The 17,304-nt window shown below is 43.8% G+C and overlaps 1 protein-coding gene across 1 annotated transcript in view; it reads left to right on the top strand.

The window, feature by feature from the left end:
- Window positions 1-17,304, top strand: part of LOC124612552 (odorant receptor Or2-like) — a 170,473-nt gene that overhangs the window by 35,039 nt on the left and 118,130 nt on the right. The window contains exons 3-4 of the mRNA XM_047140827.1: window positions 14,630-14,716; window positions 14,783-14,909. Of these exons, the coding sequence (XP_046996783.1) occupies window positions 14,630-14,716; window positions 14,783-14,909 (214 nt within the window). The remainder of the gene's footprint in view (window positions 1-14,629; window positions 14,717-14,782; window positions 14,910-17,304) is intronic.

Genomic DNA, 17,304 nt, shown 5'->3' on the forward strand with positions numbered 1-17,304 from the left:
CCTTGGTTCGGTGAACCACGAAGCTCGTAGCGATCGGACAACTCCACACACACTCCGACACTGCGCCAGAGGACCCAGCCGACTGCACAGCGCGGGAATAACTTCCCTGGTCCGAATCAACCGACCGAATGCTTGCATAGCTGGAAACTATATGCACGAAACCAAAGATGGAACACTGTGCAAATATCGATACACATCGCTACTGCCACATGTAGAAGGAAGAAGAACCACAGCGGAGCCACAACAAGGGCGGGAAACCAAACACAGACAGCGAAGTTCACGAAAACGCTGAGTTGGGAGTGAGCACAGCTCAATTTAACTCCACGACGAGTTCTTTCACCACTAGTTTCCACAGTAGTGTGGGACAGAACCACATCTTGCGGACACCCTCTGGTGGTGTTCATCACCATTTTCTCGTAGAACAAGGTGGCTCCTACCTTTCGTTCACTCAGCATGATCTTAATCCATCTATATAAGGTCATCTTACAGCCATGCTCTTCTGCACCTGTAATCGTTGATTCGATGGTAGTATTACTACAAGCCCCTTTAATGTCCAGGAAGATGCAAATTTCCTGAAAGTGTAGTGCTTTTTGCACCTTCCCATCGAATTGGCGAAGTGCTGTTTCACATGATTTGCCTGGTTCAAAATGGCTCTGAGCACTATGGGACGCAACTGCTGAGGTCATTAGTTCCCTAGAACTTAGAACTAGTTAAACCTAACTAACCTAAGGACATCACAAACATCCATGCCCGAGGCAGGATTCGAACCTGCGACCGTAGCGGTCTTGCGGTTCCAGACTGCAGGGCCTTTAACCGCACGGCCACTTCGGCCGGCGATTTGCCTGGTTGGTAAGCTTGTTTGTTTACATTCAGAGAAACCTCAGTTAACCTCCCTTCCTTAACTGGCACATTAAGCAGTTTTTCTAACGCCTTTAGCAGAAAGGAGGACACACTGATCGGCCTCATGTCCCCAGCCTTGGTATGATCAGTTCTCCCTAGCTTCCAAATGTAAGCAACGTTCACTGTTGTCCAAGCATTAGGAATGGCTCCCGCTGTTGGGCTACCCCTAAACGTTCTGCATTAGAATCTAATTGGTCCCTCTCCTGCTTATTGCAAATAGAGCCGGGAATTTTCCATCACAGCCTGGTGACTTGAACAGTTTCCTGTAGACCAGTACTTCCCAGAGGCAGAATCTTCGTCTGTGTTATCTGCCAGAGTGGTCTGAGGGAAGCGAGTTTTGAGGAGCACACCTTGCGTCTCACGCCCACTCCTCGTACGCTCGCATCAAAGTGCCTCCTGGATTGCCTGCTACTCTGATGAGGATTTCACGAAGTTTGGCCCATGCAACTATACCTTCCACCTCCTCACAGAATATCTTACAGGATCATAGTTTTACATGTTAACCGAAAGTTCTATTTGACAAGCGCCTTCCGAAATTTTGCCCATTTATTGTTCCACCAAGGTATATTCCTGTTTGTACACTTCTTGATGATGGGGAAGTTTTCTGAGTATGAGGTCATAATCATAGACGTCACTTTACGTGCCATTTGCTCAAGATCCACTCGATTCCTTATTGAAGATCTGTCTTCAGTTAGGCGTCTTTTCTATGTGAGTCCCAATTTTATATGCAGGTGGTCAGATAAGGATGTGACGTAACTACCCATTTGACATAACTACCCATTACGAAGGAGCCATTCCGTTCTTACTTCTCTGAAAGTAGGTTCCCTGCCCCTGTTCAGGATCACATGGGCTGCTAGGGATCCCGCTACCGCCGTACCAGTGGGTGCCACTGAGTACATAGTCGTCTGCGTCCCTCCCCCCCCCCCCCCCCCTTCCATCTCTCGAAAAAACCAGCCACACCTATTCGTAGTTTAATTCAGCTTGAAACGTCCCGTTTGGAAAATTAATGAATGACTGTGCTGATAAACCTCTTACGTTATTTGATTTTCAAACATTCTGATCATCACTAAACTGACACAATATTTTTTGCGCAACGCAGTCTGACTTTCAATAATCCCTACAAAAGAATGGCCCTGACTAACAATAACCTATACCTTTCATGAATCACTTACCTCACAAAAATCTTCGTTACTCGAACTACTGCAATACAGCGAGCGCCAATACTAACAGCTAAATAAAAGATTTTGACTACTGAAGGCACTAACTACTGATGGGCATAGTTAGCAAATGAAAGATTTTGATAGAGAACAAACAATGTATTTACCTTAATAATGTTCAAAAGTTATCATACATATATCAGTTCAAGACATCCAATATTACAAATTTACTCTTTCTGATGGACACACGTCCAGATCGTCCGCTTTCAAAATTCTGCCATCTCTCTTCCCACATCCACCACTGCTGGCGGCTCACTTCCAACTGCGCAACGCTATGCGCTGTTCACATCCAACTGCCCAACACTACAATAGCAAATATTCCAACAATGCAAACCAGCGACAGACTGCACACAGCACAGTCAGTGATTTTCATACAGAGCGCTACGTGGCGTTACCAACATAAAAACCTAAACAGCTTACTTACAAGCTGCCTGCACTGTACCGAACACATACTAGGAATATAACGCGTTTTCTTGAGACCAAGACCTAATGTCCATGAATCAGCACGGTATTCGAAAGCATGGCTGCGGCTTGCTCTTTTCTCACATGATATAATGCGAACGCATTATTGTAGCCAAGATAGACACGAAACCCAAGCCTATCACAGTAGTACAAGTTTATATGCCAACTAGCTCCACAGTTGGCGAAGAGATTGAGGAAATGTATGGTGAGATAAAAAAGAAAATTATTCGGATAGTGAAGGGAGACGAAAATTTAATAGTCATGGGGGACTGGAACTCGGTAGTAGGAAAAAGAAGAGAAGGATAAGTAATAGGTGAATATGGAATGAGGATGAGCAATGAAAGAGGAAGCCGTCTGGTAGAATTTTGCACAGAGCTAACTTAATCATAGCTAACACATGCTTTAAGAATCATGAAAGAAGGTTGTATACATGGAAGAGGCCTGGAGATACTGGAAGGTTTCAGATAGATTATATAATGGTAAGACAGAGATTTAGGAACAAGGTTTTAAAATGTAAGACATTTCCAGGAGTAGATGTGGACTCTGAGCACAACCTACTGGGTAAAAACTGTAAATTAAAACTGAAGAAACTGCAAAAAGTTGGGAACTTAAGGAGATGGGACCCGGATAAATTGAAAGAATCTGAGTTGTAGAGGTTTTCAGAGCGACTATTAGGGAACAATTGGGAAGACCGGGGTAAATAAATACAATAGAAAAAGAATGGGTAGCTCTGAGAGATGAAATAGTGAAGACGTCCGAGGATCAAGTAGGTAAAAAAACGAGTGCTAGAAAAAAATATTGAATTTAATTGATGAAAGCAGAAAATATAAAAATCCTGTAAATGAAGCAGGCAAAAAGGGATACAAACGTCTCAAAAATGAGATCGACGGCAAGTGCAAAATGGCTAAGCAGGGATGGCTAGAGGACAAATGTAAGGATGTAGAGGCATATATCACTAGGGGTAAGATAGATACTGCCTACAGGGAAACTGAAGAAACCTTGGGAGACAAGAGAACCACTTGTTTGAATATCAAGAACTGAGATGGAAAACCAGTTCTAAGTAGTGATTGGAAGGCAGAAAGGAGGAAGGAGTATATAGAGGGTGTATGCAAGGGCGATGTACTTGAGAGCAGTATTATGGAAACGGGAGAGGACGTAGAAGAAGTTGAGATTGTGAAGAATTTGATACCTAAGTTGAAACAAGGCCCCTGGAATAGACAACACTCCATTAGAACTACTAACAGCCTTGGGAGAGCCAACCATGACAAAACTGTATCATCTGGTGAGCAAGATGTCTGAGACAGGCGAAATACCCTCAGACGTCAAAAAGAATATAATAATTCTAGTCCCAAAGAATGCAGGTGCTGACAGGTGTGAAAATTACTGAAATATCAGTTTAATAAGTCACGACTACAAAACACGAAGTCTTTACAGACGAATGGAAAAACTGGTAGATGCCGACCTTGGAAAAGATCAGTTTAGATTCCGTAGAAATGTTGGAATACGTGAGGCAATAATGACCCTACAACTTATCTTAGAAGATAGATTGAGGAAAGGAAAACCGACGTTTCTAGCCTTTGTAGACTTAGAGAAAGCTTTTGACAATGTTTACTGGAAACGCCCTTCCAAATTCTGAAGATGGAAGGAATTAAATACAGGGAGCGAGTGGCTATTTACAGTTTGTACGTAAACCAGTTGGCAGTTATAAGAGTCGAGGGACATGAAAGAGAAGCAGTGGTTGAAAAAGGAGTGAGACAGTGCTGTAGCCTATCCCAGATGTTATTCAATCTACATACTGAGCAAGCAGTAAAGGAAACAAAAGAAAAATTCGGAGGAGGAATTAAAATCCAAGAAGAAGAAATCAAAACTTTGAAGTTTGCCGATGACATTGTAATTCCGTCAGAGACATCAGAGGAACTGGAAGAGCAATTGAACGGAATGGACAGTGTCTTGAAAGGAGGATGAATTTTGCTATTTGGGAAGCAAAATAACTGATGATGGTCGAAGTACAGAGGATATAAAACGTAGACTGGCAATGGCAAGGTAAGCGTTTCTGAAGAAGCGAAATTTGTTAACATCGAGTATAGATTTGAAAGTCAAGTAGTCGTTTCTGAAAGTATTTGTATGGAGTGTAGCGATGTATGGAAGTGAAACATTTGACGATAAATAGCGTAGACAATAAGAGAATATAAGCTTTCGAAATGTGGTGCTACAGAAGAATGCCGAAGATTAGATGGATAGATCACATAAGTAATGATGAGGTACTGAATATAAATGGGGAGAAGAGGAATTTGTGGTACAACCTGGAGGGCAGTGTGGAGGGTAAAAATTAAAGGGGAGGCCAAAAGATGAAGGATGTAGGTTGCAGTAGGTACTGCGAGATGAAGAAGCTTGCACAGGTTAGAGTAGCATGGAGAGCTGCATCAAACCAGTCTCTGGACTGAAGACCACAACAACGACAACAACAACAACATGTGGAAACAGCAGTGTGACTGCATGGAAAGAATAATATTTCCATCTCTTCGAGGTTGTACCGGCGAACATTGTCGATAACCCTGACACTCTCATGCTGCCCAGATGATGATGCACTTGATGCTTCAGCGATAACAACCGACATGGCTCCACCAAGATATTAAGTAAATTTAATAATTCTGCACAGGTTACAAATAACGTACGAGATCAAGAGGTGTAACATTTTACCCGAGAGAGAGAGAGAGAGAGAGAGAGAGAGCGAGAGAGAGAAAGGATGGGAGGGAGGGGCACTTAACAATACAAGTTCTTACAATGTCGAAGAGACTTACAACATTTTACCGAAGATGAAACTTAACAGCTCAACTGTTGTGATATCAGAGGGAGTGAGAGGTTAAGCAGTTCATCCATTGTTGCTGTTCGACTTAGTAGTTCGTTATTACAGGAGACAAAATGTATGGGGAGTGTGGTTGCTCAAAAAGTAAATTATGTACGAGTGAACCACACAAAATGCATGTAGGAGGGAGTCTGCCCTCCTTGACTGCCACCCCACGCCATGCTACGTACCCCTTTATAGTGTTCGAATACACGCCACACTATCTCATATATGTAACGTGCTGTATTATCCTGTCTGGATATCACCAATCGTACTGGCTCATCTGGCTTCTGTCCTGTCCTGGAACTGTGTCATACCTATTTTTCTGAGGTAGTGTTGCATTCTACTGTCCACAGCCTACAACAACTCTTGTGCATTGTTAAACTTCGTTAGCTATCGCAAATAAAACAGTGTTATTCTTTTCTTTCCTACATCCACGCCATTCATAACTGTGCAATATATTCCTAATAACTGTTCTGTGTATGCCTTAAATTCAGCCTGTATTGCAATCAAACGAGTTGGAGCACTAAAAGACGGAGGTATGTAGTGTGTAAACCCTGCTTTTATGAAATTTCTGTTTATAGAAATAATACTGTCAGATATAATGGACATCCATAAACTTACACACTTGTATACCCCCTTCTCTTCTTGTAAACTTCATGTTTTCAACAACGCCATTGAAGAGCACTTTATGATGTACTCAATATCGCATTGGAGATCCGTATTCCAGTAAACACGACGCTCAGTTTCCTAGTACTTGGACACTTTAAATATGTGCATTGTGCTGCGTCTTTAGGTGTTAGTTTCAACATATGACCCCGAAACGTTTAAATGCTGGATTTGCTGTTGCTACTGCTAAAGATAGGAGTTGTTTGTCATAAATCGTCGATGTATTTCAGCTTTTTCCACTGTTTATCCCTTTCAATGTCAGTGAACTTCACTATCATACCCTGACAGACATTATCCACTTTGAGGTCTACGTAGCAGATTTGTGACATGACTTAGCTGCAGCCCAATACATGGTGCAGGCATTTCAGTTAGTGGGAGCTCAGAATCAGGAAACATTCAGTAGAGTTCTGACTTGATTTATACTCCTTGTGTTGGGAGCTGTGTCTAAGAATGTGTCTGAGTGATGACTTCATTTCCGTTGTTACTCAAATGTACTGGACAGTGCATCATCTACATGAAGATGCTGTTGTGCTCAGGTACAAATAAACGAAAGGCATGAAGACATATACACATTAAAATAATGGACATTGAGACAGACGTAACGGTTACTACTTACAGTCGAATGTGTGAGTGAGTCTATTTTGTCTGGAGGTGGCAGGTCTATGATGACAGTACATAATGATCAACCTTTCAGTATAGTGTACAGATCAGAAATGCCAAGTCCATTTGAAGGCTAGTTACCCTGCATGCTTCAGATGACTGGTGGGGATATGCAACTGCATCGTCAAAGAAACTGGAACAACTATTTTGGAGCGCTAATGTTGCAGGCTGCACCATATCAACAGGTCATCCATCCTGGATCGCCATATTGGATTCTGACATCATCGATTATGTCCAGGATCACTATCTGTGCTATCATAAAGCTGTGCTAAGGTCCGCCATCTTGGACTGCCATCTTGGAATTCGATCTTAAAGGGCACCTTATATTTTTACCAAGACTTCATGCAAAAACCCTACTGAATACAATTATGTCTCCAGTAACAGCACTGACTATTTGCAAAAGATATGGTATTTCATGATTTAATTGTCCCTTATTAGTATGATCAGTATGTGAGTCATGCAGAAGTGGTCTGTGGTTTGCCCTACAACTATCAAAAAACTCTATAGCTTGCATGTGTCAAGCGAAATTTATTGTAACAAAGTGGTTTAATGGGTACTTTGTTAAAATATTTGCTGTAATAGGGACATTTTATGATATTTTTGTTGTAGTATGGAGTATTTTGTTATCGTAACATTTGCAATTTGTTAACTTTCTCTGTCACATTTGCAGTTTCTTACAATTTTCCTGTTATATGTTGTATTTAGTTATAATTTTTCTGTAAGATGGGTGGAATATGTTACAGTTTTGCTGTATCACGTACATTTATGGGGTGATGTGTCATGTAGGATCAGTGGTGTAATACCTTAAGTTATCCACTGCACTCAGTTCCTCAACACAAACAACCAAAGCATGCGTCATATAGTTTAAATGGCTACTGATTAACATGCAAATTGTTTAAATTCCCAACATATTCTCAATTAACATAAGATGTCCAGAGTCCGAACTTAGCTTGAAATGTTCCAGAACAGTCTTTGTAAAATCAAAATCCCCCAAGACCTTGTTTAGCTCTAGGTTCAATGATAAAAATATCTGAATGTTCAACAACACTCGAACATATTTCAATCTCCCACGAACCAGCAGACTTGCAGAGTAATACAAAGTCTGCACACATGGTCATTTTAGTACTTATCTCCTGTCAGTTGTAATCCTGACTTGCAAAAGACTTCTCCCACAAGAGCTATTGTTAATGTAGCCATATTAGCATTCGTCAGAAATGATTTAGATATCCTGTGGAAACGAGTGAGCTTGCCAAAAAAACATTCAGGTAGCAAATCGAAGTCCTACTATTCCTCCAATAGATGATGACTTAAAAAATCTTTCATAAACAGACCACAGCTTCACATTCCTCAACAGTCTTCATTTACAAATGTACTACAAATGTAAAATGTCCTACGTTATACGTAAATCATTAACAACTTATGTGAAAAGTCACTGAAAAATTAGTTAAAAGTGCAATACTAGTCTGAACAATAGATAACTTTCTGTTTATATGAAGGATGATTGGAGTTTAATGGACAGTCTACATCGATACCTTTAGAAACAAAACGCTACTTTACACTGATGTAGACGTAAATGTGTAGTGAATTTGTTGAAGGAACCACATGGATATTGCCATCAAATTCGTCTGCTGTGAAGGCATCTGGTATGCTACTGGACATCTGCGTGATTTAGACATTCTGTGGAAATCGGTAACCTCGATAACAACACACCTTTTGGAGCTACGCGATGGAGTCTATATTTTGTGAGGCATTAGAGATGCAGGAGTTTCGTCAGCAGTGATTTAACGGCGACATTTTCGTGTTGTGTGCAATCGTCAGATTCAACACGGAATGCTTTCAGTGGAACATACTTCACTCTAGAAAAGCAAGGAACGGCATACCGGATCAAAAATCACACGTTTCAGATACTTTCAACTTAAAAAAGGTTTTCCAGTCTATGTAACGCAGAACTGACGCTGTACTATGTGACGTAATTACTATAGGAATGAGACTAAACACCATTCTGACGTGCCTTGAATGATGCTAACAAACAATTCTTTGGGTCACATCCCATGCAACTCGATACTGATGTTGTTCCACTGGTAAGAGGGTCGGGGTGGAGGTGGCATGGGGATCTGTCCTGCAGGCCGCTTCCTCGTACCTAACAAAGAGCCGCTTAACGTGGTTATCATTAGGTACCACTGCCACGTATCAAAACTACACCAACTAATTTCCTCCTGTTCTGCTATCTATGTTGCTCGCGTAGAAAAACCTTTCACTAACATCTGTTCCCCACCTTCCGAAGTTACTGTGCACTCTGACTAAACGATGTGAGTGATTTCGACGGACAATGCTCTCATTTCACCACAAATTTCTATGTTTTCGAAATCAAATTTGTTGACTTCGAGGCAAAATTCTGCGATTTCGGTGAAGATGCACTAATTCATTGATTTCGAATATATCTGACTGATTTCGACATAATATACGCCGATTCCGATACAAAATACAATGAGTAGCCACTCTTGTTGATAGAATCTGTCGAATAAAGGACTGAACTACATCACTGCTTGATCGTTTAGTCATTCCAACATAGACTTCTCCACATATACATGGAATGCGGTATATTCTAAGCATTGCAAGGGGTACTTCTTCTCCGTTGCCGATCTGCAACGGTTAAAAAATAATTTTTGTGCTGTGTTTGCGTAATGTACGGCCGGTTCCGTCCGTCGCTCTAGGAGTTTATGGCAGAAAGGCTGTGCCCGATATTTCTTCTTCCGATGTGTCACTTCACCATGTGTTCAAGTCCGTAACACTTCTTATGTAACTGATGTTGTACCCATAGCTGCTCAGCACGCTTTCTACGTGTTGCATTTCGCGTCTGAGATACTGCGGATCGCATGTGCGTCTTGGTTACATTACGAGTGTATTAACCACGCCTGTTTAAAAGTTTGTGCAGCTGTCAGTCCGCGTGTGTCGGTTTTCAATACAAGCTGTGTCCCAGGTTCCCATCAAAAATGATTCAAATGGCTCTGAGCACTATGGGACTTAACTGCTGTGGTCACCAGTACCCTAGATCTTAGAACTACTTAAACCTAACTAACCTAAAGACATTACACACATCCATGCCCGAGGCAGGATTCGAACCTGCGACCGTAGCGGGCGCGCGGTTCCAGTCTGTAGCTCCTAGAACCGCTCGGTCACTCCGGCCGGCCAGGTTCCCATCATCCTGCGTAACCATCACATATAGAAAGATTATCTGTTAGTATTTTTCTAACTCCATACTGAAGTTCATGTTGACATGGAGACTATTTAGGTGTCTCAGGAAATCACCAAGAAGTTTCTAAACATACACAAGAAAGGTATAGTTGACATATCTGTGCCACATCTTAGGTTTAAAGGTCTCAAGGTGTCGGGTATATGCCGCATTCCATGTACTTGTGGCCAGTTTTACTTTGGAATGACTGAACCATCAATTAACCCCAGAATCACCGAAAATAAGCGACATTGCAGGTTGGGACAGGTAGAGAAATCTGCTGGGGCACAGCAGGCGCTCTGTAAAACCGGCCATGTCATAAAATTATCCGGCACGGAAATTGTTGCTGTGCAGAAGAGCTACCACACTCTCTTGTTCAGGAATGTCGGAGAAATCCATAAAAGTGACAGTAGCTTTGACAAGAAGGAGAAAAGCCTCAAGATGAACGGATCCTGGATTCCTGTGAAGCAGCGAACGACCATTGCAGGTATCAAGGGAAGAATCACAGCGACAATGACGAAAGAAAGGTCGTCGGACGTTGGTGCGACGGGTGCACACAATCAGCTCGACTCGCGTCTGCGACGAGCATTGGTGGGGTCGAAGCTTTTACAATGCTAGACACTCGTGTTGATGAAACGTCAGAAAAATCATAAAACCAATGTCAGCCGAAGAACGCGAGATGGAAGTCAGCAGGCATTTCGTCAACAAGTTGCCACGGAAGCTTTAACAATTTTGCAATGTCAGTATTGTTTCTAGTTGGCAAGAAATTAACTTAAACAGACTTTAAAGTATACTGCTTCACATTTGGTGCAGCCTAGTTGGCACACAAAATCTCTCTCCAGCATTGCCTATCTCAAACTCAGCGCTGACAGTCGCAACCACAACTGAAGCACAAAAGATGACGCACAACTGACGCATCTCCCTTATGCAGCTGATGTCACACTTCCCCATTTATTGCAAGTAAAATAAGTTTTGTGGTCACCGTTCATTTATACCAAATGAGACGTTAAAACTAGGGAAATATATAGCAGTCGTTCGTTGTGCAGAAACCACATTATATCATCATAACAGTTACCTTGGCATTAAATAATTACATTTTGAAATATTTTTGCAACACTGGTTTACACAAAGGAGGCATATTTATAAGTTAACATGAATCTTAAGTGGTCAGTTATTCTGAATCGTCTTTCATGATCTCTCACCTCATGCTCTAGAAATTTACAATACATGCACCATACCACAAGGAAAAATCCTTTATTAATGGTCGATTTAAATTAATTTAGTGTAACTATCAGAAACGCTGAGTATTGTAAATTAAATGTGTTAGGAAATAAGTAGTGGATGTGCCTATGCTTCGTTGACTTCATAATACATGGTACTGTCGAGAATTGTATAATCTAATTTAATTTGCTTATGGCCTATAATTTTAAAACTATGACGTATATCAAAGCATGGCACTTACAGGTATAATATAAGTAAACATATTTTATTTGCCAGTTCGTTTAAGTCCATAGCACCTTAGGTTCTCACATATTTTGCATAACTGACAATTAGCCTATTAATATTGGTATCTGCCATCTTACATTTTTTAAATTTTATGCTTGATACATTTGGATTACTTCGAAGTTTCGCAGTTTTGTACGCAGCGCAGCCCATGAGGTCATAGGTTAGGGGAAACTTGAAAACAATGCACGGGATAGTGGAAATTTGTCAACGATGCACAATGTCATTGATGGCGTCATAAAGGGACTTGGAGGGGAGAAATCAGGCAAAAGTGCAGACTGTTCCAGAACACAGGCGGATACTCCAATGGTGTCACCATCCTACTGTCAATGGCTTTGTCAAAGAAAAAGGAGGAGAGGAAAGGCACTTGGCACAAAATTCCTGGTAAGAAAACACTCCCAAAACCCCACCTTCAGCCTCAAGTACAGACTCTACGTATCACAAGTTAAACGCTACATTAGGTCATCGATGCAGCTGACGCATCAGAAAAGAGCCAGAATCGGAACTCGTCAGAGCTCACTGCACTACGTCGTCCAAGTGCTGTGTTTCCGGTCCTTTGAAGACGAAAAGCTGCGTGAGCCGCTGTGAGCAGTGGACTTCTGCGTGGTGCCCGGGCCCGCACGTCCGTCGCGTGCACTTCCGTTCGCGGTATTTGCTCAGAGCCTAGTTGTGACGAACCTGCATGTGACACTCGTCGCTGGTCGCCACCAGTCAGGATCTTTTTAAAACCACTCTTTTTACTCTGCGGTGCGCGGCTGCGAGGGATGCACCATTTTCTGCAGATGCGTCGGACACTTTGCGTCGATACAGCAGCACGTGGAGCAGTTTTATTCAGAGTGTTGTCATGGGCGCGTCCAAACAGAATAGTTCCTTTGTCATACGGCCACGTCTCTGTATTGCGCCAACTTACCGTGCTGAATCCGTACAACTGGGTGACACATACAACATCACTTCATTGCCACGACTTACTTCAGTGGCTGAGGGTAATTTGGCACCCCAGTACACCAGTTCTGCACCATTTGCAGCGCTCCAGAGTGACCAGCTTCCTCCGCTCGGGAGTGACTTGTGTTCACTTTTCGTAGATGCAGGGGAACAAGGAGGTGTGCTACATTAACACACACATTCAAATGGCACATCTCTTTATTTGGTACTGAAATATACTTCGGGGAACTAAGGGCGGAACGGGATACTTAATGTTTAACAATTTCTATAAAATAAGGGAACACAAGGAAACACTTCTTAAAGTGATAAAAAAACACCTTGTAGTGTAACCTAACGTACCTTATTTTAAAATCACTTGAAACAATACATTTTGCATTTTTTACAATTTTTCAAAGAAAGTTTTGCATATTTCCCGTTCCGCCCCACCCAGGGGGCAGAATGGGCTAAGGGTATTTTTTGTTAAATTATTGCATAAACGTTGAATCTGAATTACGAATATCGTATTAAACTATGACAAAATGTTGTGTAACAGGCAATTCAGACTAAGCAATGTGTAATTTAAACAATTAAAAAGTCATTCTTCAAAATATGATTTTTTTTTAATGTCATTCTGAAAAATGTACAATGCTTAATAACCACCAAACCACTAACTACTAGCCCTTTCGACAATAGTCACAAAGCAGTATTTCCTCTTCATCTTCGTTGTCTATGCCAGCACATGAATTGTGTACCCACTCTGGCATGCGACCCAGCCCTCGTTAGAAACGGAGTAGAGGTCCCCACAGTAGAGACACTCAGGATCGTCTCTCTCTGATTCCCTCTTCTCCATCATCTTCTCCCTTTTATTTACCGCAGCACGAGGTCTTTGATGTCGTCTTGCTTTTTTTAGGTGTACAGTTTGATATTTTTGCCTTAAGTTGCACTGCACCTGACGTCTCTGTCCTGACATTGTTTATATTTGTGCACCCTCCTCCTTTCTGTAGGCCCACTTTACGTGCGACAGCATTCTGCAGTTCCTTCTTACAAGGAGAATCTGTTAATACGACCGTTTTTCCTTTTCGTCTTGTAGTCCGCCGAGTATTTTGACAGATTAGTGGGATTGGAATGACAGCCGCGGGCGATATCTGCAAAGCTGAGTTGTTCGGGAGATTCTGGCATCGGTGAACATCCAGGCTGGGTTTGCTTTCTACTTGCATCAAAATATGACGGGGCAGAATGGGACACTACCCCATTTTGCCCCGCCCCGTTCCGCCCCAAGAGCACTTTTGAGGTTAACAACTTTTATGGAGTGTAATAACTGACGTATTTAAACGCATTAAATAACTAAAGTATAACAAATGCCATGCACTTTAAGGGGATGTGTCATTTTAGGGTACACAATTAACAATTAACAGCTTACCTGGCGTTGAAATTCACCAAACGTCAGAACAACGCAAGCGGTAACGTGACTGACAGCAATTCACTTAGATCTCGCACTTCAAACTAAATCAGAATGGCTGCCCTCACTTCCCTTCCATTCGGAAAAATAGTTACATGCCCACACAACAGGTTGCAACATGTCCAGTCTAGAAAAGAGCAATTTCCCATTGTGCCCCGCTATCCCGTTCTGCCCCGAGTTCCCCTATCTCTTATAGCTCTCCACTGCTTTGACTGAAGTAAACATGTGCAGAATTATTTATACAAATGTAACTCTCGATTTCCATAATGAAGACAGAAGCAGCTGAAGATACTGAGCTGTGTCATACGGCTAGTCTTTAGATGGTCCACTCTGAATGTTCTGAGTGCAGTTATTGCAAACGTTGTTCACCGAATACAACCTGAGACTCGGTACACACGAGTCTGAAATAAGCTGGGCTGGGCGGTGACGCGGCGACTGTGTCCACAGGGAGCAGGAGTAGACTCGATCTGATTTCAGACGTGACTGCTGCGCTTGTCCCTTGCGACCTTATTTTGTACCTGATGCGCAGGGCCTCGCAACTATGGGACGCTACGGTCCGAACACCATCGCGATTGGTGCCGCCGGTGGCACAGCATGGACGTGCAACATTCCTGTGGAGGTCGACTGCGGGTGTGACGTTAATGACGATAGACGAAGCTGTAGGGACTAGCATTTTGTCGAATGACCTCGTGACTGTCGTCTCTTCTGGAGCAGGGAAGGACCTGCAGCAGTGGTGAGTCAGCCTGCGCCAAGTGGTTCAGGGTGAAGCCAGAAGGCTGACGCGGCGGCCCTTGCAGGCGCTGGTGTTCCTGCGGCAGCGGCGGCGCGTCGACGGCCTGGTGTGGAGGGTGCGGGCGTGCGTGGCCGCCTTCTCGCCGCTGCGCGCGGCCAGCCGCGCCGCCACGTTGCGCGAGGCGCGGCGGCGCGCGCTGCTCATGTTCTGCGTCTTCTTCGGCATCGGCGCCGTCGCGCTCAGCCTCTTCTACGCGGGGCCCGCGCTGCAGAACCTCCAGGACGCCGAGGTCCTCGCCAGCGCCGCAGGTGAGCCGCCGAGGCGCAGAGTCGCCTGCCGTATCAGCCACCACTGAAGGTGGTGGACTAAGCCATATTTAACATCCTCGGTACGTGATCCAGGCCGTGCGGAGTGGCCGCGCGGTTTGAGGCGGCCCCTCCCGCCGGAGGTTCGAGTCCTCCCTCGGCCATGGGCGTGTGGGTTGTTTTTAGCGTAAGTTAAGTTTAAGTAGTGTGTAAGTCTAGGGACCGATGATGTAAGCAGTTTGGTCCCTTAGGAATTCACACACATTTGAAGTTAAACATGATCCAGCCTGTCTAAATAGCGTAGTGTTTCTCACTTGAAATCACTGACGAGCCAAAACACTGTGACCACTTTCCACAGCGAAACTGCGACCTGGTGGCATTGCAGGCAAGCGACGCAGTAAGGCAAATACACTACTGGCCATTAAAATTGCTACACCACGAAGAAGACGTGCTACAGACGCGAAATTTTACCGACACTAAGAAGATGCTGTGATATGCAAATGATTAGCTTTTCAGAGCATTCACACAAGGTTGGCGCCGGTGGCGACACCTACAACGTGCTGACACGAGGAAAGCTTCCAACCGATTTCTCATACACAAACAGCAGTTGACCGGCGTTGCCTGGTGAAACGTTGTTGTGATGCCTCGTGTAAGGAGCTGAAATGCGTACCATCACGTTTCCGACTTTGATAAAGGTCGGATTGTAGCCTATCGCGATTGCTGTTTATCGTATAGCGACATTGCTAATCCCGTTGGTCGAGATCCAATGACTGTTAGCAGAATATGCAATCAGTGGGTTCAGGAGGGTAATACGGAACGCCGTGCTCGATCCCAACGGCCTCGTATCACTAGCAGTCGAGATGACAGGCATCTTATCCACATGGCTGTAACGGATCGTGCAGCCACGTCTCGATCCCTGAGTCAATAGATGGGGACGTTTGCAAGACAACAACCATCTGCACGAACAGTTCGACGACGTTTGCGGCAACATGGACTATCAGCTTGGAGTCCACAGCTGCGGTTACCCTTGACGCTGCGCCACAGACATGAGCGCCTGCTATGATTTACTCACCGACGAATGTGGGTGCACGAATGGTAAAACGTCATTTTTTCGGATGAATCCAGGTTCTGTTTACAGCATCATGATCGTCACATCCGTGTTTGGCGACATCGCAGTGAACGCATATTGGAAGCGTGTATTCGTCATCGCCATACTAGTGTATCACCAGGCGTCATGATATGGGGTTCCATTAGTTACACCTCTCGGTCACCTCTTGTTCGCATTGACGGCACTTTCAACAGTGGACGTTACATTTCAGAAGTGTTACGACCCGTGGCTCTACCCTTCATTCGATCCCTGCGAAACCCTACATTTCAGCAGGATAATGCACGACCGCATGTTGCGGGTCCTGTACGGGCCATTCTGGAAACAGAAAATGTTCGACTGCTCCTCTGGCCAGCACATTCTCCAGATCTCTCACCAACTGAAAACATCTGGTCAATGGTGGCCGAGCAACTGGCTCGTCACAATACGCCAGTCACTACTCTTGATGAATTGTGGTATCGTGTTGAAGCTGCATGGGCAGCTGTACCTGTACACGCCATCCAAGCTCTGTTTGACTCAATGCCCTGGCATATCAAGGTCGTTATTACGGCCACAGGACGTTGTTCTGGGTACTGATTTCTCAGGATCTATGCACCCAAATTGTGTGAAAATGTAATCACAAGTCAGTTCTAGTATAATATATTTGTCCAATGAATACCCGTTTATCATCTGCATTTCTTCATGGTGTAGCAATTTTATTGGCCAGTAGTGTATGTAAGTGGAGCAGGGACGAATGGAATGTCATTCCAGCGATGATAAAGGCCACAAATGGGGACTTCCATTGACACAAGCGACTCCTACAAATGACAGGTTCTTTTGACCCAGCACTTTGGAACGCGCATTTCATTTCGGAAACGGCGAAACTGCTTTGCTATTTTCGTGCAGCCCTCGTCTTCAGTCACTCACTGTTGTGACTGACAGGAGTGCTGCTCACAGATTTCTCTCATGTGGACTTAGAGTAGTGGACTCCAAGTGGCAGCGGCTGTAGATACAACGTTGAACTCACCAGGCATTCTGCAGCTGTGCTTCCATCAAGGTGTTGGATATGTAATGGTCTAATGCTAAGAATGAGTTTAAGGGAGGCTAGGGTTGTATAGCAGTTGATGATATGATTCCCCCCACGCATGTACCAAATGTGCTCCCGTATTCTGAGCTTGTCAGGGCTCTTGGCTGGCCTAATGTTTAATGTAGTTACTGAAGACCTTTGTATCTACTTGGTCTTGTTGTCCAAGTGCTGCATCAGGTGTGTTCTGGCGTCCTCTCTCGCACAGTATGAGGATTTAAGCTCCCTGC

Source organism: Schistocerca americana, chromosome 4, assembly GCF_021461395.2.
Source record: "Schistocerca americana isolate TAMUIC-IGC-003095 chromosome 4, iqSchAmer2.1, whole genome shotgun sequence".
Taxonomy (NCBI): domain Eukaryota; kingdom Metazoa; phylum Arthropoda; class Insecta; order Orthoptera; family Acrididae; genus Schistocerca; species Schistocerca americana.